At 39.8% G+C, this 23567-nt stretch overlaps 1 protein-coding gene across 2 annotated transcripts in view; it reads left to right on the top strand.

Annotated features, from left to right (window-relative positions):
* Positions 1-3725, top strand: part of UBE2V1 (ubiquitin conjugating enzyme E2 V1) — a 44635-nt gene extending 40910 nt beyond the window's left edge. For both annotated transcript variants that reach the window (XM_015818122.1, XM_015818123.1), the window contains exon 4: positions 3229-3725. In XM_015818122.1, coding sequence (XP_015673608.1) covers positions 3229-3375 — 147 coding nt within the window. In that variant the 3' untranslated portion in view covers positions 3376-3725. The remainder of the gene's footprint in view (positions 1-3228) is intronic.
* The last annotated feature ends 19842 nt before the right edge of the window (positions 3726-23567 follow it).

Below are 23567 nucleotides of genomic sequence, written 5' to 3'. Positions count from 1 at the left end.
TTTTACCAGGAAACATAGATAAGGCAGCCTAGAAAAGTAAGTGCCCTCCTAACCATACCCAAGCACTCCGAATTTGTTGGCGGTGTCCATTTTCCTCTACGGGTTCATGGTGACCTAACCCTAACCCTAAATTGAATTTTCCTCCAATAGGATTTTCCCATATGTTTTACCAGGAAACATAGATAAGGCAGCCTAGAAAAGTAAGTGCCCTCCTAACCATACCCAAGCACTACGAATTTGTTGGTTATGTCCATTTTCCTCTCTTAAGTTCATGGTTACCTAACCCTAACCCTAAGTGGAATTTTCCTCCAATGGGATTTTCCCAAGTATTTTACCAGGAAACATAGATAAGGCAGCCTAGAAAAGTAAGTGCCCAGGACCCAAGCACTCCGAATTTGTTGGCGATGTCCATTTTCCTCTACGAGGTCATGGTGACCTAACCCTAAATGGAATTTTCCTCCAATGGGATTTTCCCATATATTTTACCAGGAAACATAGATAGGGCAGCCTAGAAAAGTAAGTGCCCTCCTAGCCATACTCAAGCACTCCGAATTTGTTGGTGATGTCCATTTTCCTCTCTGAGTTCATGGTGACCTAACCCTAACCCTAAGTGGAATTTTCCTCCAATGGGATTTTCCCATGTATTTTACCAGGAAACATAGATAAGGCAGCCTAGAAAAGTAAGTGCCCTCCTAACCATACCCAAGCACTCTGAATTTGTTGGCGGTGTCCATTTTCCTCTACGAGGTCATGGTGACCTAACCCTAACCCTAAATGGAATTTTCCTCCAATGGGATTTTCCCATATGTTTTACCAGGAAACATAGATAAGGCAGCCTAGAAAAGTAAGTGCCCTCCTAACCATACCTAAGAACTCCGAGTTTGTTGGCAATGTCCATTTTCCTTTCTGAGTTCATAGTGACCTAACCCTAACCCTAAGTGGAATTTTCCTCCAATGGGATTTTCCCATGCATTTTACCAGGAAACATAGATAAGGCAGCCTAGAGAAGTAAGTGCCCTCCTAACCATACCCAAGCACTCCGAGTTTGTTGGCAATGTCCATTTTCCTCTGCGAGTTCATGGTGACCTAACCCTAACCCTAAATGGAATTTTCCTCCAATGGGATTTTCCCATATGTTTTACCAGGAAACATAGATAGGGCAGCCTAGAAATGTAAGTGCCCTCCTAGCCATGCCGAAGCACTCCGAATTTGTTGGTGATGTCCATTTTCCTATACGAGTTCATGGTGACCTAACCCTAAATGGAATTTTTAGGAAGCTTTCTGACCCTGTGGCTATTCAATATCTATTTGAAGCCTCAGAGATCATCAAGGAGTATAAAGTTTTCAATATACTGCACTGTTTATCTAACTATAGTTTTTTATATATAGTTATATGTAAATAATGAAATATTTTCCATACAAAAGCCAAGTAATGAGCAATGGGATTGAGAATGTTGAAACAAAGATATTATTTTAGGATATATAATTACTTTGACTGCAACTCTTCTACTGACCAGTGATAATGAAAGCTATCCCATGGCTTAAATTTGTTCTAATCTGGTGCAGAAGAGATCATACTTATTAAATATTGACTTATTCTTTAACCTTTTAATCCTTTATAATAATTACTCCTGAATATTTAAATCCCCTTGGACTAGTGTGAAACCCTAGTTTTGTTGAAATTTCTTCTGTGCCAGTAATTAACATAGCAGAACATTAATTAAAGATAAATTGTACTATTAATTCTTGTGCCATTGAAATATACCTCTTTTTAGCTGCCTAAGAAAAATAAGCATATCATTTGCAAACATATTGATTACATAATGCTCTGTTTCTATATTAAGCTCTTGACAGTTCTTATTTTTCCTATATTCTGAGCTAAAATCTGTAATAAGGTCCAACAAAATAGGTAAGGGTAGATTATCCTTGTATCATTCCTTTATTTTGATGAAAATATATGTAACTAAAATGCAGATGCTATTTATTGCCAAATGCTGCTGGTTCTAATTCTATTTCCAATAATTTTAATAGAAATTTACTTTTTATTTTTACTGTTACGATGTATATATTTTCAATTGATTTTTTAAAAAAATCTTTCTTTTTTATTTTGTTGATCTTATTATATATCACCAGAAGTTGTGACAATACACCAATTCAAGAAATAATGAAATGATAGAAAGACTTTTCACTATAATCTAGGTATTAAAGGGAATATGAGTTTCAGAACATAACTAATAAAAACTATTGATAGAAGGAAAAGGCATTTTTTGATATTTTGCTTCCTACTTTCATACAACACTGCTTTCCAAAACCAACAGACTGTGCAAAGTAAGCAAATAAGCCTTAAAAGCCCAGTTTCTACAAATTTGAATTGGCCTCTTTTGATTGATTCGATAACTGGTTCCTGCTTTTAAAGATTGTATTAAACATTGTAGCCCATGTATGAAATCCAAAGAGCTGGTATTGGCATGCTTAATATTTGAATATTCGTGACATAGTCATTCCTATTACAGGTAGTCCTTGACTTACAACCTCAATTGAGCCCAACTTTTCTGTTGCTAAGCGGGACAGTGAACTTTGCCCCATTTTATGACCTTTCTTGCCATGGTTGTTAAGTGAATCACTGAAGTTAGTAACATAGTTGTAAAGTGAATCTGGCTTCCCCATTGATTTTGCTTGTCAGAAAGTCGCAAAAGGGAATCAACATGACCCCAGGATAATGCAACCGTCATAAATATGAGTCACTTGACAAATGTGTGAATTTTCATCATGTAACCATAGGGATGCTGTAACGGCCCTAAGTGTAAAAAGCAGCCGTAAGTCACTTTTTTCAGTGCTATTGTAGCTTCAAATGGTCACTAAATGAACAGTTGTGAGTCAAGGACTACCTGTATTTAAAAACTGTCTCATTTTTACAATGTGATACATCAGGGGTTGTCAACCTTGGCTCTTTTATGACTCGTGGACTTCAACTCCCAGAATTCCTGAGCCAGCTAAGCTGGCTCAGGAATTCTGGGAATTGAAGTCCACGAGTCATAAAAGAGCCAAGGTTGACTACCCCTGTGATACATCAACTAGATTGGAGGTATCTAGTTGCATTCAAGAAATACAAGTCAGGAACCTTTTGTATTTGTGAAATTTTGTAGCCCTTTAATCGTAGGCCTGATTGTTTTAGTTTACCGACATGAAGCTATTTGAGACTTAAATTTGTTCATTGTTTTCCGCCAGGTTGATCCAAGAGCCATATCAGTCCTAGCAAAATGGCAGAATTGTTATAGTATCAAAGTTGTTCTGCAAGAGCTCCGGCGTCTAATGATGTCTAAAGAAAATATGAAACTTCCTCAACCACCTGAAGGACAATGTTACAGTAATTAATGGAAAACAAAAAAGAAAAATCATGCCCCATCATTCAATTTAAGCTCTCTTCATTTCCCACAGTAGTAAATTTTCTAGATGCATCTTGTAGATCTCCAAGTACTGGAAAGGATGTTCCCATTGCAAAGGAAAGTTTATCTTGAGATACTGTAAATGATACTAATTTTTTTTTTCCATTTGAAAATAAGTTGTGCTATAACAAATAATGCTGTCCTGTGTAACCACTGTCCACATAGTTGAACTTCTGGTATCAAGAAAAGTTTATTTAAATTTATTACTGTCAAAAGACCAGTGTGTCACATTGAACTCGACTGTGAAAAAGCATAAAAAGCATACATCACACAATCACATTGCTGTGTGTTTGGCCTGGGTTTATATCTTTTCTCCTCTCTCGTTTTCTCTCTCTCGTTTTTTTTTCTCTCCCTCTCTCACACCCTCCCTCCCTTTCTCTTTCCCTTTCTCTTTGTGTGTTTGCAATAGAGTTGATGCTCAGGGCTATTTATTAGAGTAGACATGGAGAGCACAATCCATAGATTGTGATCTTGCCCAAGCCCTTTTGAAAAGAGCAGAGTCTGAGCCAGAATATCCTTGATTCTTGCACAGTTCTCTTTTGATCCAACAGGGCTTGCCCAAGACGATGTTCCCAAAAGATTGTGCCGTAAGGTTTCAATTACCAGCTGTGTCTGGGTTGTATGGACTACTAATGGGATGTTTTTGGTATCTTCAGTCATCCCTCCCTTTGTGCAAACTCTTAGTAAAACGCTGAATGTCTCTAGGGTTGGTTTTTATTTTTCTGCTTTTAATGAATGCTTATTTGGGGCAGGTTCTTCTTTCTCCCAAAACCTTTGCTAAGGCATAGATTGTATTTCTGTCTCACCCTTTCCCCCAGAACGCGGGCCTTGGGATGACAGATCTGGAGGATCTTTTTAGACTTTCCTCTCTGTCTGTCTTGTCATGGTTGGGGTGCTGCTTTCTTTTTGCCCCTTCTATGATGCTTTACGTTTGGCCAAAAGAGGTAAGTGGCTGGCAAACTGCCTGATTTTATTGTTGTTATTGTTATTATTATTATTGTTGTTGTTATTATTATTATTATTATTGCTTCATGCTTGTCAATTTTGGGGTGGGGCATGGGTAGGGTCTATAAATTAATCTTCACCAGCTGAGAAAACAAGAATGTCTGGTTTTACTCACAAACAGCCTTCCCTTCCTATTTTGTGGCAGTTTCCATACTGGAAAGCTAGCCATGGCTGACATATTAGACAGGGTTTTGATACAGTGAAAGAGCAGTAATTTACCAGGAGCGTTTTAAGTCTGTTAGGAATGGCTAGATATTCCGGAAAGATCTCTACACAGATGTTTGAAACAAACACTCCAGCTTTCTGAGCTGAAGGTCACTACCTCTGCTTGAATGCCATGTTAACTGCTCATCGGCATGCGTAACTTTGTGGCTCTGTAGCAGCCTGCCGGCAAAAAAGACAAATCCACTTTGTGAAGAGGAGATTGTGTTCTGACACCCTGCAGAGAGGGGAGATGCTTTCCTTTCCTAAAGAATCAGACGATGCTGCCATGCATGGTGGGTGAGGCTTCTTGGCAGACCACTTCTTTTTCAGACTCCTTGTTTTGGACCACCGACTGCTGAAACGTGGATGCAAAGCTTAAGTGCAAAGAATCCAGTGTATCCTCTTAACGAAATTAAAAACGCAGTGTTCATGTAAAACAAAAAGCAAAAGTCAACGTTTAAAAGCAGAAGTATCAAGTCAATGAATAATTGATGTTTCCATTCACTCTTTTGAGGAGCATATTAGTTGTAAGGATTTAACATCCTCTGTAATTAAACAAAAATTTAACAGTATTCCATAAGCAGCCTTTTTATTGTATCAGACCATTGCCTGATTTTAATATAATAAAAAGTGTGCATTAATATTACTGTGCTGTAATTGTGTTTATGTTTAGAGTGGAGCTCTCCTACCTAGGAGTTGGGCAGAGGGGAAGACACAGTGCGAATGTCTCACTGAAATTATTACCAGGATCTTTAGAGGACACTAGCAATGCTTAGGCTAGTCAAGTGGATGTTACTGGAACTCGCCCGATTCATTTTGATTTATTGTTGCTGCCATTAAATGTAATACTGCTATAGAGTTCAGGTGATGTTTCGATACTGTGATCTGTTATTTAGGTATAATTCTGTAAAATTGGAATTAGGACTGTTGTAGACCTACATGAACTGGCTGCAGTTTGACTTGACAAGGAGGTTTTACAACTACACATGTAAAGTTATCTTATAACAGGGGTCCCCAGCCCCCCAGGCTGAGGCCCACTACCAGATCTTGAATCATTCAGAACTGGGCTGCAGAAGTGGCTGGCACACGTACATCTCCATTTGTGCAAGCAGCGAGCAAGTGCGTGTGTGTGTATGCGCTCCATTTTCACGAACGGTGTGTGCCAGCCACTCGAGCAAATGAAGTTGCACACATGCACGCATGCCCACCACTTGTGCAGAACCATCCTCTCTCCCACCCACCTCTTGGCCAGTCCACAAAGCCGGAAAGATTGAGGAACTTTGCTGTACAACACTCATTTTGACATGACACATTCAGTAATTGGAAGAGGCTTCTGTACAAAACATCTCAGAATCCTGTCTCTGCTGTTGGTTCTGTGGGAATAAACTCTGAAGTGATGTCTAGCACTTTACTCTATAGAAGAGATGGGCAAAGGGGGGGGGTGTCCCTCACCTGAAATATTGAAGCAAAGCAGTCCTTACAGTCTTTACATGGCTCCAAAACAATTCTGTATGGCACATTTTCCAACTCACCTCAAGTGTGATAAAAACGTTCCAAGAAAGTTGAATTGAATCAAAATAACATCACTCCAGTACAGGTAGTCCTCGACTTACAACAGTTCATTTAGTGACCATTTAAAGTTACAGTGGCACTGAAAAAAGTGACTTATGACTATTTTTCACCCCTGTAACCTTTGCAGCATCCCCATGGTCATGTGATTTACATTTGGATGCTTGACATGCTTGACATCTGGTTATAGTGTCCCAGGGTCATGTGTTCATCTTTTGCAACCTTCTAGCAAAGTCAATGGAGAAACCAGATTCACTTAACAACCATGTTATTAATTAGTGATTCACTTAACAACCGTGGCAAGAAAAGTCATAAAATGGGGCAAAACTCACTTAACAAATTTCTCACATAAATTCTGGACTCAATTGTGGTCATAAGTCAAGGAGTTTCCTGTAATTAAATCTGCCAGTGATTAATGTCACATACACCTTCCTATAGGTATTATATTCTAAATACGAAGTCTTGGGATAGGCCTCTGCCAATAAATCCATGTAGGACATTTAATTAGTTGTCAGTTTTACATACCAAACAATAGAAATTATAAATGTTCTATATATCTACAAGTATACGCACACATCTATACCAGTGCCTGAAATAAGAATCGAGAGGAATTATCACAGAAGTGTTTTAAAATATAATTTTGTTTTGAGGGTTATCATTTTAACCTAGTCCATGTGAACTAGGCTGGACATGACATTGCAGTTTTCATTGTATGCTGGTCAGAAAGAGCTGAGGGGAGTTATGTGAAGATCTGGAAAGCCTATTTCAAGAATTGGGGGCATCTGCAGTAGAAGTGTGTGTGTGTGTGTCAAAAAAAGTCAAGGCCACAATTGCGACTGAAATTCTGATTCTTTTTTTTACACATATAAGGTAGTCCTCATTTATGGTAATTGGGACCAGCAATTCCATTGCTAAATAAAACAATCATAAGGTGCAATGTGACATCACACTGACTTAGGACAACAGTTTCAGTAGTCCTAGCTGTTGTCATTGGGCAAATCCCGCACGATTATAGTGTCCTGTGTCATATGATCACCATTTATAACCTGCCTGCCTCCCTATTGGCTTTGCTTGTCGAAAACCAGCAGTGAAGGTTGCAAATGGCAACCACATAACATAACACTGCAGAACACTGTCACCATTATAATTGCAAACTGGTTATAAAGCACCTGAAATTGTGACCATGGGGATGTTACAATAGCTGGAATTACAAGGAATGGTTGTAAGTCCTCTTATTCAGCACTGTCATAACCTCAAACAGTTGCTGAACAAGTGGTCACTGAGTGAGGACCACCTATATCAGTTGTGCTGCTATCTTGACTTCCCCTCTTAGAAGCTTCTGCAAGAGCCCTCCTTGAATACAAGAGATAAACAAAAATTTGTCCTGTGTGTTTTCATATATGATCTTTGCCTGTTCACAGCACTTTTTTTTTAAAAAAAGTACAGTGTAACTAACCCATAACACAATTAACATAAAACTAACTATGTAGCTTCAATCCAAACAGATTATGCAAATTCCTTTGATATCACAACCAACCTAACCCAACCCACATATGTTACTGTATTGGCAGTGTAATTATTGGCATTAGTAATTTACTGGAATTTGCCAAAAAAAAAAACATTTTTATCATTGGAATGCAAGAAGAAATTTAATTCCTGCAGTTATTTCCCATTTATTTTAACAGTTATAGCTAAATTATATACATAATTTGATAAATATTTCTGATCTTGGTTTCAACCACAGTGGTAGCATTTCATAATATAAATACTGTAAGGACCGAACTGGATGTCCGTGGAGATTCTCAATCATCCAGTTATTGTTGTCCTAAAAGTGATTTTTTTTCCTAAAAGGCAACTGGACTTTCTCTGTTTTTTTTTTCTTTGAAAACATTCACTTCTCATCCAAAAAGTTTCTTTAGTTCTACTAATTGGTGGAGAATGGAAAGATTGGATGAAAAGATTAGAGAAACCTGCAATTCCTGTAATACACCAGGAGGGGGTGCTAGCAAACTTTCCAGCAAAAAAACCACCAGCTTTTACTGTAAATTGTCATTTTTTTCTGCTGTAATAAGCAATTCAAGTTCAATGGCACTTTTAAGCAGAAGGATTTGAATCACCACCCAACAATTTTCTTTCAACTTCTAGTATTGTTTTTCTCACTCCTTCCAGATGACCTGGAAGGCCTTTGTCCCATGCAAAGTATTGCTGCTTTGGGCAATGCTAGTCAAAATAGCCACAGTTGCGCTTACTAGGCCTGTACAATGCAGTTTGGACTCATCTTGACAAAAAGCTTTGTACCATGATTGTATATTTTGAGCACTGCAATTTGCCTCAACCAGCACTTTAAGTTGCTTTGCTTGGCTCAATCAGTGTTTGCAAAGTTGGTAGGGCAGTAAAGATTTTTCTGATTCTCTGACTTGAAATCCTGTCTCAGCTCTTGGAAGTGCTGGTCAAGGCAGATGAAATGAAGTAACAAAGCAGCATGGTTGCCTCTTACAAATAAGAGAGGTATGTTGTTTTGCAAAGCGGCTTTGGAGCATGCTTGACTCTAGTTTCCACTTTCTTGGAATGGAAAACCTCTACAAATATTGGAATGTAACTCATTTTGTCTCCAATTAATAGGTATATATCTTCAACAAAATGTTTGAAAATTAAAATTCAGAATTAAAAATCAAGGACAAGATGTTTTTGGAGATCACCTTTTTTCATTGCTGATCTATATAAATTCTGATCATCTTGCAAAGCAGCCCATTCCTAGAAATCCCCATTTGTACATTCCTGATCCAGGCAGGAACCCTACACCATTTCAGACAAACGGCTGTCCAGTCTCTTCTTAAAAACTTGCAGTGTTGGAGCATTCACCACTTCTGGAGGCAGGTTGTTCCATTGGTTAATTGTTCTAACTGTCAGGAAGTTTCTCCTTAGTTCTAAGTTGCTTCTCTCCTTGATCAGTTTCCACCCATTGCTTCTCGTCCTGCCTTCAGGCGCCTTGGAGAATAGCTTGACTCCCTCTTCTTTGTGGCAGCCCCTGAGTTAGTGGAACACTGCTATCATGTCCCCCCTCGTCCTTCTCTTCGTTAAACTAGACATAGTCCCTTCCAACTTTATTATTATTATTATAATTATATTAATCTTGATAGCAGTTTTGGTGCTTCTTCACAACAAAGGTACTTTGGTATTCATGGTTACCATGATGATTACTTTGGGATTTTCTGAATAATAGTGACAATTTCTTTATTCTAGTGGAGGCACTAATGTACAAATACAAGAAATACCACAACAAATTCGGCCACACACAACATTGGGCCCAACTGTGATAAATGGTGGAAAGAATATTCCTGCCACTATTCGGTCAGCAAAGAATTTGATCAAGTCACAAGAACATGCTTACAAACCATTTGTAAGCTGAAGGAGGAAAAGATTGCTGACATGTTTATAAAATGAAATTGCTGTTATCTGCTAGAGATCTCTGGATCTAGGATTTCCTCTGGAAATATTAAAGTAGATACGCCTATCTCTGGCAGCCACACCTGACACTGAATAATGTACCATGGTGTCTGTACTGTATTCTCAGAGAGATCCGACAGTGAATTTCTCGCCTTCTAAACACAGTCTCTGGAAAAGCGAGCTCCTAAACCTATCAACAGTTCTGAGCAGGAGGGCATTACCTCTGTGAAGAAGAAAAAGCAGATCTTCCCCGGCTCCTTTGAAAAATTGTGAATTCAGCAGTCTTGGCCAACGATGCTGCCCTAAGTAATGCATCTGAATGCTGAACATTACATCATTGCTTTTATTTCTTATTTTTCTTTAATCTGCATAATCTCTGGATTGGAAGGTTGGCACAGTTATGCCATTCATTCATGCCAAGACGTGAAGCTATGGGAGGTGAGGGTACTGATGAGGTTGGAGATTTTACCCTTGAATCTAAATCTAACTCAACAGATTTCTATGTGTGTATGCAGTTTTTTCCCTCCCGGAGCTTACATGATTTGTTCTTTAAAATATAGACACAACATTAAAAAAAACAAACTTCCTTGTACACTGCTTTTTCCAATAAACACACAAAGCTTTCCTTAGGCTGTGAAATTTGAATCTGAGTTTCATCCAGCAATATCCAGTGAATGGATTTCAGCGGTTATTATAAGAATAGAGAAGGTGAACATCATTCACCATTTTGTTACACTTAGAAACTCCTAACAGCAATGCAGGAATTGTAACTCATTTATAAACCATGCCCACCTACAAAGCTTTAAGATTTCATCTTTTAGTTGAATTGTCACAAAAACATAAAATTCAAAGTGCACTTGATTTTGAATAGTATACATTATTTTATTCAGTCGATAAGAAAAAGATTCTGACCCAATTGGTCTTAAGTATTAAAACAGTTACAACAATAACTGTAATCTACTTATAATAATTGTGAGGCAATAGTGTATTATTAAAGATACTGGTCATAAGCAAGACAACTGGTACTACTGCACTTGGGATTGGAAGGGGGAACATTTTCCAGTAAATGCTACATTCCCAATTTGGTGTCTGATAGTATAAAGTTAGAAGAAACTATCTGCTACCAGGGATAAAACTAACATGATACATGCAGTACGAACTGGATCCCCAACAGGCGCTACTCCCAAATTAAAAATAAATAATTGACATGAGACTTTATGGGAAATAAATCTCTTACAAGAGTTTGTCTGACCAGGTAGTTTGAAATGTGATCTTTCCAAAATCTTGCTTGAGGTTTCAGTAGACATATCAATAGTCATGATAGTTTGGGCCATCTATTATTTTATGGAGGTGGTGAGTTGTAGTCAATGTAGATGCCATATTGCTAACTCCTAAAGTAGACAGAGAATGGAGAGATTCAGAACATGTTGTAGGATGCGGTAATATCAGTAGGCTCAGCCATAAACTAATAACAAGGCTGAGTTCACATTAACGTGCTAGGCTAAAACATGATAAATCAGTTTGTGGTGCAGTGTGTTTACTTAGGTTGTGGTGTAGGTAGCCACTTACCTGCCTACTGGCAGAAAGATGGGTGGTATATAAATTTAATAATAAATCATACTGGTCTGAGAATTGCTTAACAACTAACAATCCAGACTTAACAATAGCAAGGGAAAGTGCTAGGTTTGCCTTCACCAAGCAATGTATTCATGTGAGATTGTGCTTTACAACTGCGTTACTTTAGCGAAGGAAATTCTGCTCCCAATTACTGTTGTTAACCACGGACACCCAGTGGATCGTTTTCTCAGGATTTTATATATCAGGGGTGGTCCAACCTTGGCAACTTTAAGATTTGTGGACTTCAACTCCCAGAGTTGAATGGGAGAATTCAATGCTGTTCAGGGTATTCTGGGAGTTGAAGTCCACAAATCTTAAAATTGCCAAGATTGGATACCCTGGTATATATGATTCTTCCTTCTATCCGTTATAGCCCGGCCACAATTCTGTGCTGTAGATTAGATTGAAAGATGGTAATTAAAGCATGGTAATATTTGAAAACCAATGAATTTCAAAGCTGAGAGGACACTGCTGACTCCTATTCCTTTATTCTTTCTACATCATGTATATATGTGTGTGTGTTCCATCCCTACTCCAAAGCAGCAAACAAAATACAGACAACTGCAATTGGTGTTTCATAATCCATGATGTTAGAACAGAGATTTCTGTCCTTATTCCCCTCAAATAAAAAAGCCCCTCACTATATTTGCACTCCCTCTGAAGAAATCTTCAGTCCTGGGCTACCAGATTAGATGTTGTCTAGGGTTAATGACCAGATGTTTTTCAGCTGCTGAACAGATTTCCAGCTGAGACTGAAATGAGTGGCTATCCAGCAAGCAAGTATTAATATAAACATTGTAGAGGCCTAGCCTTAAGCGAGCCATTAAAAACTTCCCACGATACTGTGAAGGATGCCGGCTTCCTTAGAGACCTATCCAGAATTCTACTCCACTAGAAATATCTTGTGTGGTTCAAGCTGGAGCTGCCACCTGCTAATGTAATGCCGGGGCCAAGCCTCCCCCTTGGTTTAGTGGCGCCAGAGCCGTGTGGTCGCTGGAATTTGATTATTTGTGTTAGCAGATAATTTAGGCCAGAAGGCTTAGAGCACTCTCCTTGCTCACTGGATGCCATCAGGCTTCCCAGCAAAGCAGTCACAGAATCATTGTCTCCTTCCCTACAACCCACCATGAGAAATACCAAAAAATGCAGTTAAGAGGGAGAGAGAAAGAAAGTCCTCATTTAGCTGAAGCTAATTTTATGTACACTCAAATTGTAATACGGGAAGTCCTCAACCTACAAGAATTCATTTAGTGACTATTTGAAGTTATAACAGCACTGGAAAAAGTGAGTTATGCCCATTTTTCACATTTATTGCCCTTGCAGCCTCCCCATGGTCACGTGACCAAAATTCAGACGCTTGGCAACTGACTCACATTTATGACAGTTGCAGTGTCCTGGGGTCACGTGATCGCCTTTGGTGACCTTTTGGCAAGCAAAGTCAATGAGGAAGCCAGATTTGCTTAACAACCGTGTTACTATCTTAACAACTGCAGTGCTTCACTTAACAACTGTGGCAAGAACAATCGTGAAATGGGGCAAACTTCACTTAACAACTTAGCAACAATTTGAGGCTCAGTTGTAAGTCGAGGACTACCTGTATACAATGGGGTTTCTCTGGGACTCCCCATCTTTTCTTTTTCCCAAGATATGGACTTTCACAAAAAAAGATTCTCTTCTGAGCTGAAAATCAAGGAGACCTGATGGACGCTGTATGTGAAAATGTACACAGGTAGTCCTTGAGTTACAACCATTTGTTTAGTGACCATTCAAAGTTACAAAGGCACTGAAAATGTGACTTATGACCATTTTCCATACATACGACTGTTGCAGCATCCCCACAGTCACATGTTGACAATTCGGACACTTGACAACTGGCATGTATTTATGACAGTTGCATTGTCCCAGGGACCTTTTGCGACCTTCTGACAAGCAAAGTCAATGGGGAAGCCAGATTCACTTAACAACCGTGTTACTAACTTAACCACTGCAGTGATTCACTTAACAACTGTGGCAAGAAAGGTTGTAAAATGGGGCAATTCACTTAAATGTCCCACTTAGCAGCAGAAATTTTGGGATCAGTTGTGGTTGTAAGACAAGGACTACCTGTTGTAAGTCAAGGACTACCTTAATTTTTCACTTAAGATAAAAGTGACTAATAAGGAAATAGGGAGTATTACTAACTCCTCTGAGAAAGAACAGGAAAAGGAGGGGCATGGTGCCATGTTAACCCCGTGTCCTTCAGTATAAAGTTTTATTGGGGTGGGGTATGCAACTACATGCATGCACTTGTGTCTTTGGAACAACCAATTCTGATCATTTCCATTCAGCTACAGTCTTTCTAAAAAGTGGGGTCTGCTGCCATGAAACAGCACTAAATAAAATTCATTGTGGCAGACATTTCAGTGTTTCTCAACCTCAGCAAGTTTACGATGTGTGGACTTCGATTTCCAGCATTCCCCTGCCTGCCATGCTGGCTGGTGAATTTTGGGAGTTGAAGTACACACATCGTAAACTTGCTGCGGTTGAGAAACACTGCTATATATATTACTAAATCTGCTATCTTCAGATGTGGGTGCTAGCTTCATTCTTTGCCAGGTGGATTGCAAGGAGCAATGAAGCCAGTGTGCCACAAACAGAACAGTAGCAAGATGCCACATAATGTATATGAATGTGTCCTTCCCTTCTCTCCAACCAGTTTTTTTTCCCCCAAACTTGACAACTTTTAAGATGTGTGGACTTCACCTCCCAGAATTCCTCTACCGGGGGAGTTAAAATCCATACATCTTAAAAGTTGTCAAGTTTGCAAAACACTGATTCAAACGTTTTGATGCAAGAGTATCAAAAGATAATTTTGATTAACGAAATCGGCCTTTCTCAGATCGCTCTTCTGTTTGCTATTAAGTGGTCTCCACTTTTATTATACCCATTTCAGGCCTAAGTTAGTATGTTACATGTTGCTCTGGGATTTTTAAAAGCTTTGTTTATGAAGTCTGTGCTTGATCTACAGATTGAATCCATCAGCTTGATAGCCTTGTGACATTTTTACATGGGTGAACATTTCCTGTTAAAGTGTAAATACTGGTGGGGTGGGCGAGGAGCTTTAAGAAAAAGCGATTCTTCAGGTCCATTTCCAACAGTTCCCTCTGATAATTTAAAAAACTGCATTGAAACAAATGCCCTCTGTTTATATGCTGACAATGGTGGGGAGGGAAGCGTGGAAAAATGCGTGCTTTAGTGATATTTCTGAAATGAAGTAAATAATATAGAATTCCTTCCTGTCTGTTGTGGGATTATGAAATGGAGCCATACTTTATGAATTGGAAGGCTAGCAAATGAAGGCTTTACTTAAATCTTTTGTATACAGAACAGAGAGCATTTGCGCACTAAGCTTTCATTAACTCATTTTGCTTTCTGCTGTGTTCCTCATTTGCCCTTACAAATATTTTCTTTCTCTTTTTTTAAAAAAAAGGCCTAGGTTGTCATTGTGTTCACAAGTCTGCAGGGGTCAAAAATGGATATCTCTGTGAACAAACGTCTTCCAGGAGGCTTAAGGAAAAATTAATAATTTGTTATTCTACAGGACTTGTGATCTCATTGCTGCTTTCTTTTTTGCTGATAAGTATACAGATATACTTATCTGTATAGTGTATAATATGATATAGCTGAAGAAAACTGCAAATGCACTTCTAGGCTGCATGAACAGAGATAGTGTCAAGTTGAAGAGAAGTCATGTTTCCCTTCAAACTGGATTTACGCTAGTGTGCCTAATGCTGGGCACCTGGTTTTAAGAAAGCCACTGAAAAACTGGAGCATGTCAAGAGGAGAGCAGCCTACGTGATAGGAGGTCTCAAGAATGATTGGATGATTGCAGCAGTTGAGTATTTTTGGGCTGGGAAAAGAAGACTGCAGAGAAGATAACAGAATTGGAAGGGACCTTGGAGGTCTTCTAGTCCAACCCCCTGCTCAAACAGGAGACACTATATTATTTCAGACAAATGGCTGTCCAGTCTTTCCTTAAAAGCCTCCATACAAAAAGCTGTCACAGACTACTGGATCATATTTAAATGATTGTCTACTAGGACTCCCAAGATCCCTCTTACAGTTACCGCTATTGAGCCAGGTTTCATCTAATCCAGTGATGGCGAACCTTTTAGAGATTGAGTGCCCAAACTGCAACCCCAAACCCACTTATGCATCGTCGAGTGCCGGATGGGTGTGGCCCATTGGCTGGGCATGGCCCATTGGGTGGGCGTGGCTGCGGTGATAACGGCAGACTGGGTGGGACTAAAAAGTTCAATCAATCAATTCCAACTTTGCAAGATCTTTTTTTCCCTGCGAGAAGTTGAAATTGACTGATTGAACCTTTTTTTTTTTTACACACGGCGGCGGAGGCCTAAAGCGAAAAGGTTTTATAAAACCCAGCTGAAGGACTGGGGCGACGGCGCACGTGCCCACAGAGAAGGCTCTGAGTGCCGCCTCTGGCACCTGTGCCATAGGTTCGCCACCACTGATCTAATCTGTACTGATATATTTGATTTTTCTTGCCTAAGTGTAAAACCTTGTTTTTCTCTACATTGAATTTCATTTTGTTAGATAGGGGCCAGTGTTCAAGTCTGTCGAGATCCATCTGGATCTTGAGCCCATCTTCTGGAGTGTCCTGGGAAAAGAAGATTGCAGAGAGACTTGGTAGCTGACTTCAACTTTCTGAAAATGGGATAATATTGTTCGGAAGACAAATGAAGTAATATTTAAAATTTTAAATAGATTTTATTTGGACATCAAAAAATCTCTAACTATAACAATGGATCAGAATATTTCAGAAAATGTGCACACAGTTGTTTACAGTACACAGAAGCTGAAAGACAACTTCCTGCGTCATTCGCTAGTGGATTTCTGCAGTTGGCAAGGAGGATAGACTACAATTAATGATTTCTAATATATGTACAATATAAAATATTCTCAGATAATCTTCCCTAACGATGACCTCCAATTATGTTTTACTATGTCTCCCATCCCATTATCATGATTGTTCCAGAACTATATAAGATTCCTATGAATGAATGAATGAATGAATGAATGAATGAATGAATGAATGAATGAATGAATTTTAAATGCTCTCACTAGAGCAGTGCTTCTCAACCTTTTTAATGCCGCGACCCCCAACCGGTCGTAAGTCGAGGACTAAACCAGTCGTAAGTCGAGGACTAAACCGGTCGTAAGTCGAGGACTAAACCGGTCGTAAGTCGAGGACTACCCAACCGTTCGTAAGTTGAGGACTCCCTGCCCGGGAGCGCCGCGCATGCATGGTTCCGCCCCCTGCGCCGGCCGAGGCGTAGCTGGCAAACGGCAGAGACGGAGCAGGCCGACCACCAGCTGGCCCAGCCCAAGGGAGGTAAGGCACCCGCCGGAAAAGGGGAAAAAAATGGCGGACAAAAAAAATAGCGGACAAAAAAAATGGCGGACAGCCTTGCTTGGCGACCCCCGTGAAATGGTCGATCGACCCCAAATGGGGTCACGACCCATAGGTTGAGAACCGCTGCACTAGAGCCAGGGTGATGCAGTGATTAGAATGCAGTATTGCAGGCTAACTCTGCTGACAGCCAACAGTTCAATCTGACTGTTTCAAGGTTGACTCAGCCTTCCATCTATCCAAGGCCAGTAAAATGAAGGCCAAGATTGTTGGGGGCAATATGCTGATTCTATAAACTGATTAGAGGGGGCTGTAAAGCACTGTGAAGCGGTATTTATGTATAAGTGCTATTGCTAAGTGCTATATTCTGAATGCTACTTTGGAGGAAGCATGGAGCTGAGATTCTTGCCACAATAGCTTAAGTCTTTTTGGAGACAAATACATTGAGGTCACAAGGGGGAAAAGGTCACGAATAGAAAGAATTACCAAAATAACACTGGATCATTTAACTATAGGCCTGAAATTGAACTACGTTGGTTTTCCCTGTTCTAGAGTAACTTATCTTAAGATGTGGTGGTGATGATGAAGAAGAAGAAGAAGAAAGGATCAGGAAAATGTCTGTTTTCATTTTCAGAGAAAACCCTTTTTTCATACAGAGAAGACTTCCAGCCATTTCATACCAGGATCAGCATGTACAATAGCTAAGATTCAGTTCCTGTAGTTCCTAGGGTTAATAAATGCACTAATTGATGGCAGTTATACAAAGGAATGTTTAAACTTCATTCTTTTATATAACCCCGCAAACATTTCTGTATGATTTCACATTTCTCTTATGTTGATTAAACCACACTGCACATCACGAAATTGCTCTCCTGCAAAGATGGGAAAACAAACAAACACGAAAGCTTACTTGGAAAGCTATTCTTGATGTGTTACTTGAAATTCCACTGAACCCTCATAACATAAAAAGCTGGCTGTATCTGCTGTCCCACTTGGAAAAGCATTAGGGAATATTTTGTGAGCCGAATATTTAGTACCAGTGTGCTGTAATGGTTCAGATGTTGTTACAGGTAGTCCTCAACTTACAACAGTTCATTCAGTGACTGTTCAAAGTTACAATGGCACTGGAAAAAAGTGACTTATTACTATTTTTCACACTTATGACAATTGCAGCATCCTCCATGGTCACGTGATTTAAATTCGGATGCTTGACAACTGACTCACATTTATGATGGTTGCAGTGTGGTGGGGTTGTGTGATCACCTTTTGCAACCTTCTGATAAGCAAAGTCAATGGGGAAACCAAATTCACTTAACAACTGTGTTACTAATTTAACAACAGCAGGGATTCAGTTAACGAATGTGGCGAAAAAAGTCGTAAAATCAGGCAAAACTCACTTAAAAAAATGTCTTAGTAACATACATTTTGGGCTCTGTTGTGGTCATAAGTTGAAGACTACCTGTACTATGAGCCAGGAGATCAAGATTATGTGTCTCAGTTATGGAAACTCATTAAGTGACTTTGCATCACTCACTCTCTCATACCCCAACCTTTCTAACAGGGTAGTTTTGTGGGGATAAAATGAAGAAAAATCTCTATGTAAGCCACCTTGACTTATTGATGGAACGGAGGGATAGTAATCTAATATAATAAACACTTGGCTCATTAGCACTGAGAACATATTCTCAAGATGTCCCAACACAATCATAGAAACATCTCACTAATTCTATTAAGATATTGAAACATCAGAAGTTGAGATTTAACTTTTTGAAAAACTGAACTGAAAAAAAAAGCTTAAATTACTTCCATCAGCTTCTTCTTCATCTTGGTGCTTTCTGTACATGTTGGATTTCAACATCGGTAATAGTCATTGATCATGGAGGCTAGGAATTAGGAAGACTGAAAGGTACAACCCATCTGGAAGCCATCAGGTTAAGGAAATCTGGTTTTTATTTTCTGAATGTATTGGGACAATTTTAGAGAATGATAAAATTAAGGCAGTCTTAATCCTGGCAATTGTTGCTGGTATTTTACAGACAGATTTATTCTGAATGTAGAAATTCTGCCGAATTATCATTACCAATAATTGCTTAGCCCATCAAATCTGGAGGGTTAATTGGTGATTTTTTAATTTTTGAAGCAAGCTGTCTCTGTGTTCTTGCAAATGGCTGCTATGAACATTGCACAAATGTCACAAAAGAGCTGCCACAGGTTACCAAGGAAGGGAACAAAACAGGCAAGATGGTGGCTGAAACTGTACAGTTTAAGGTGGACATCAAATAAAAGACAGGCAGACATTCCTTTCTGATAAGTCCATTCTGAAATCAGTACAGATATTCCTTGACTTGCCACCCATTCATTCATTTGAATTTACAATGGCACTGAAAATGGTGACTTATGATTATCCTCACACGACTGTCACAGTATCCCCATGGTTGCGTGATTAGCAATGGAAATTCTAGGTCCCAACTGTGGTAGTCAAGGACTACCTGTATACCTCTCCTATTCATTTCTTCATGCAGTCACTTTTCAGTGTTCCACTTAGTCTGTTCTGTTCTCAGACTACCAACCTGCTTTCTATTTAGACTTCCCGCCTGGTCAGGGCTGGAAGACAAAAAAGTCCATAGCACACAAAGGAGAGTTTTGTCTTGAGAAGTTGGCAGTAAGCCAAAGCTATGAACTGCTGTTTATCTTGCATGTTTTCACAGTGAGGATACCCAAATCATTTTTTGTTTTGTTTTGTTTCTGGAGCAAGAGCTAGTCCTTCATCAGGTTTCCCTGGCATTAGAAGGATTTGCTGTTTTATTATTAAAAAGGGAGGGACTGAAATTGTTTCATTGCATCTCATGGTTTCCCATGAACGGTTATAGACCAGGCAGCAGGACCCTTACAGCAAACGAGGTGCATCTGCAGAAGTGTTAAGAGCAGCTCTCGGAGCCCCCAGGGGAACCTCTGAAATGGGCTTCTTCAAGGATGACCCAACTCATACCTAGATGTTCCCCACACACACATCCACACTCTTGAAATGCAGGCCAGGGAATTCTGGGAGTCGAAGTCCACACACCATAAAATTGCCAGGGTTGAGAAATGCTGGCCTATTGGTTCTTCTACCGTTTTCTCAAGCCATGAAGGGCGAGAAGAGGAACTGAGCAGCCGGTAGAAATCGCCTGGAAAGCCGGCAGCGTCTCTCTCACCGCCCGCTGCTGGCGGAGGACTCAGGCTCGCCCTCTCTCCGGCCTTCCGCGACTCCTGCGGCGCTCCTCCTCCGCGTTTGATCCTCCCGGCCCGCGGGGGAAAAGTTTGCCCGAGCGGTGGATAAAGGGCGTTGTCCTGGCAGCGGCGGGAAGCGTCCCCACGGCCAATTTGGGCAGAACGTTAGGAAAAGATCCTTTTGGACTGACGTTCAAACTGATCCCTTGCCAAGGAGGCTTCCTTCTTCTGAGATTCCTTCCCCGCTTTCCTTGCTGCATCTCCAGATTCTTCCTTTGGCATAAAATGAGGATGAATGGCAAAATAACCCGCACTTGCCTTGGACTGCCTGAATATGCAATTACTTGGAGAAGTATCCCCCCACCATCCCGGTTGTGGAAAAATAACGAGATAATGGCCGTCAACATCCCAATAGTTTTGTTTTGAAAGATGCCTGCAAAAAGGTACTCCCGAGGATTGGTAGATTGGCAGCCTCTGTGGTTGTTGTTATTGTGCTGGCTCAGGAATTCTGGGAGTTGAAGTCCATGAGTCATAAAAAGAGCCGAGGTTGCCTACCCTGTAGACCCGTATTTCTCAACTTTAAGGGGTATTTTTCAACTCCCAGAATCCCCCAGCTCAGGAAATCTGTGTCATACTCTAACTTGGCATGCCAAAAATAAGCTGTTTATTTTTTCTGAGTAATATTTTAGGACACATATTCAGTTGGAGGTGAAGACTGCCCATGCTTATTGAACTTATAGTCACTGAGAACATCCACATATTGCAAGAAGAGTGGTAGTAACGGGGGAGGGGGGAGTATTTCTATAAAGTTTGCATGTCATTACTGATCTCATTGAGGAACATCTGACAATTCTTGAATATGTGCCATGGAATATAAAAGCAAAACTAAAGTCCTTTCCACATTAGTGACTTATAATGTCATTCTGGCATCACCCAACCATCAAGCTTATCCACATTACTGTAATTATAGTTTAGTGATAGGTGGATGACCCTAGAGACACTATGAAATACTTGGTGGAAATGACCTAGGTCAGGAGACTTTAACTATTTAGCATTTTGCTTCTAATTCTCTTGCCTCTTATGTTTTCTCTCTTCCAGCTGTGGCCAAATGTACATTATTATATTACCATTTCAGGTAGTCTTCACCTACTGATGGATTGGGAATCCCATCGCTAAGCTATGCAGTCATTTGTTACAACATCATGTGACCATTAAGACTTCTGGCAGTTCCAGTTGCCATTGTTAGGTGAATCCTGTGGTCACTTGATCACCATTTGCAACATCCTGCCAGCTTCCCCATTGACTTAGCTCCAGGGGTCTACAAATTTGCCAAGTTTAAGACTTGTGGACTTCAACTCCCAGGATTCCCCAGCCACCATGGGTGGCTGAGGAATTCTGGGAGTTGAAGTCCACAAGTTTTAAAGTTGCCAAGTTTGGAGAATCCTGCTTTGCTCCATTATTACCATTAACATCTGTTTGTCTATTCTTGTTTTATCTGTTTTCATAGTTTTTTAAAAGTTTTTTTTAAATATTTTTAGTGATAATAATTTTAGCTCTTACTACCATTACTATTAACTTCTCTGTAATCTATTTTACTTGTTTTTATAGGTTTTTTAAAATGTTTTTAATATTTATAACGATGGATATTTTACTTTTGTTGTATGCTGCTCAGAATCACTTGCTTGTGAGTTGGGATAAATTGGACAAATAAATAAAATGAATAAAAACTAAGTCCAGCAGAGTCACATGATGTTTCACTTAACTACCATGTCACTTAACGATGGAGTTACTGGTTCCTGTTGTGATTGTTCAGTGAGGACTAGCTGTAATAGCATGACATCAGATGCAAGATGACATAATTATTTCTCTGATTTCTGATTCCCAAGGAATCAATTACATCTGCAAAGTTCTCCAAAAGTCTAACTGCATTATGAAGCTAAAATCACCAGCTGTCTTTGGAGAAAACACCAGTCCTTTATTTAGCTAATACAGGACCTATGTTTTACCCTATTCCTGGGAACTGCATGTGAGTGGACATTCTTCTATCTAAATGGCCATGATCCAAAAATGAAGTCCTTCACACACAATGCATGGGTGGGTTTCCAGAATTGGTTTCTGACCACAACAGTTCCCTCAACAAACTCCCAGTTGGGTGATTCAGTAACAGAACAGCAGAAATTCTGAATGCTTACATTAGCTCATTTTCCGTCAGAAGTCCAGCTGAAGGCAAAGATATTTCCAATAACAAACAGTTTTCCATGACCTGTGTTCTTTCCAGATGTTTCATATTGCAATTCCCATTATTTCTACCCATGAGTTTAATGAATAGGCTGGTTGGGCATAATGGGAGATGTAGTCCAAAATGAGGACACCGGGACACAGAGAGCTACTTTAGAGGATGTTACCGGAAAATCAGCCCAGGTTAATTCCAGAATCTGAATGCTATTCACTACAGAATATAGGACAATATACTTCTGATTTCTCAGGTGTAAATTGTACAAAAATGTTGTAGGAATACTGCTTTACTATTAGAAGTCACTTCCAGCATACTGTTGGGGGACAATTTAGTTGTTGAGATATACAGTATAGGAGATATCCTTCTTACACTGACTATTGCAGTATGCCTTCTAGAGAAGCTAGCATTTTTAGACATTGCCTTGAAGTCCAGTTTGAGGGATATGGAATGGGGTGGAGGGAGGCAATGCCATGAGCATGGAAGGTAATGCATCTTCAGCCAAATTGATCTCTGGTCCTCTGAATCCACCAGCATGAACAGATTGCTTCCGTGCTGTGAGGCGACTTTTATTTTTGGCAAACTACTTTTAAACAATGTGATAGGTCTGGTCAGCAGGAGCCAAGCTCTGGACTGCCTACTGTGCCAGCATAAGGGTCACAGACCTTCCAGGAAATTAAAGGACAACATGCCTTTTATTCAGATCCCACGATTAGCAGCAGTTTTTGAAAAAGAGGAGGTGGTTGGCAAAAATAATGTTCAGTTCCTTTGTGAGGGCTGTTCAGATATCAAAGGAAATGCTCCATTCGATCTTGTGAATGTCATGCAGCTTGTGGGCCTCTTTAAAAGGATCATTGTCCCCATTTAGAAGCTCCATAGATATCCCCAAGCCACAATGGCTTCCCACAACTTCTCCAATGCAGCATAAAGCATCAATTGTGCAGTTTTCATGAGTTGGAGTCCTCTCCTGCAGCAGAGCCAACAAAGAGCCCATTTCCCCCCCTTTTCTTTTTTGGCACCTTAGAATCCTAGCAATGCATTGTGGCCCAAGAACTCTCAATTAATTGTCTACATTAATTGCGCAATTGGTGTGGTTCTGCAAAGCCGGAATCATACTTTTTGCTTGAAGCATTAAAGTTTGTTATCCTCAGTGTTCATGGACTTTTTACAACAAAAGTAAAATGAAAACAAAGAACAACCCAAAGCTCTGGGTTTCTGCCCCAAGAGGTTTAAAATGAGAGCAACCAAAGGTGAGATAAAAAGAGTAAAAAAAAAAAAAGAGAGAGAGAGAGAGAGAGAGATGGATTACACAAGATGAGTACTGTATGTGCAAATAGAAAAGCCAGGATAAGGGACGGTTATCAGGACCTTGAAGCTGTCTATCAAATAATTTCTTTGAGCTGCCAACTGAGGTCACTGTCTTTCC

This window comes from Protobothrops mucrosquamatus, unplaced genomic scaffold, assembly GCF_001527695.2.
Source record: "Protobothrops mucrosquamatus isolate PMUCROS unplaced genomic scaffold, P.Mucros_1.0 scaffold682, whole genome shotgun sequence".
Taxonomy (NCBI): Eukaryota; Metazoa; Chordata; class Lepidosauria; order Squamata; family Viperidae; genus Protobothrops; species Protobothrops mucrosquamatus.
The sequence above is the reverse complement of the archived record's forward strand: the minus strand, read 5'-3'. Positions and strand labels throughout refer to the sequence as shown.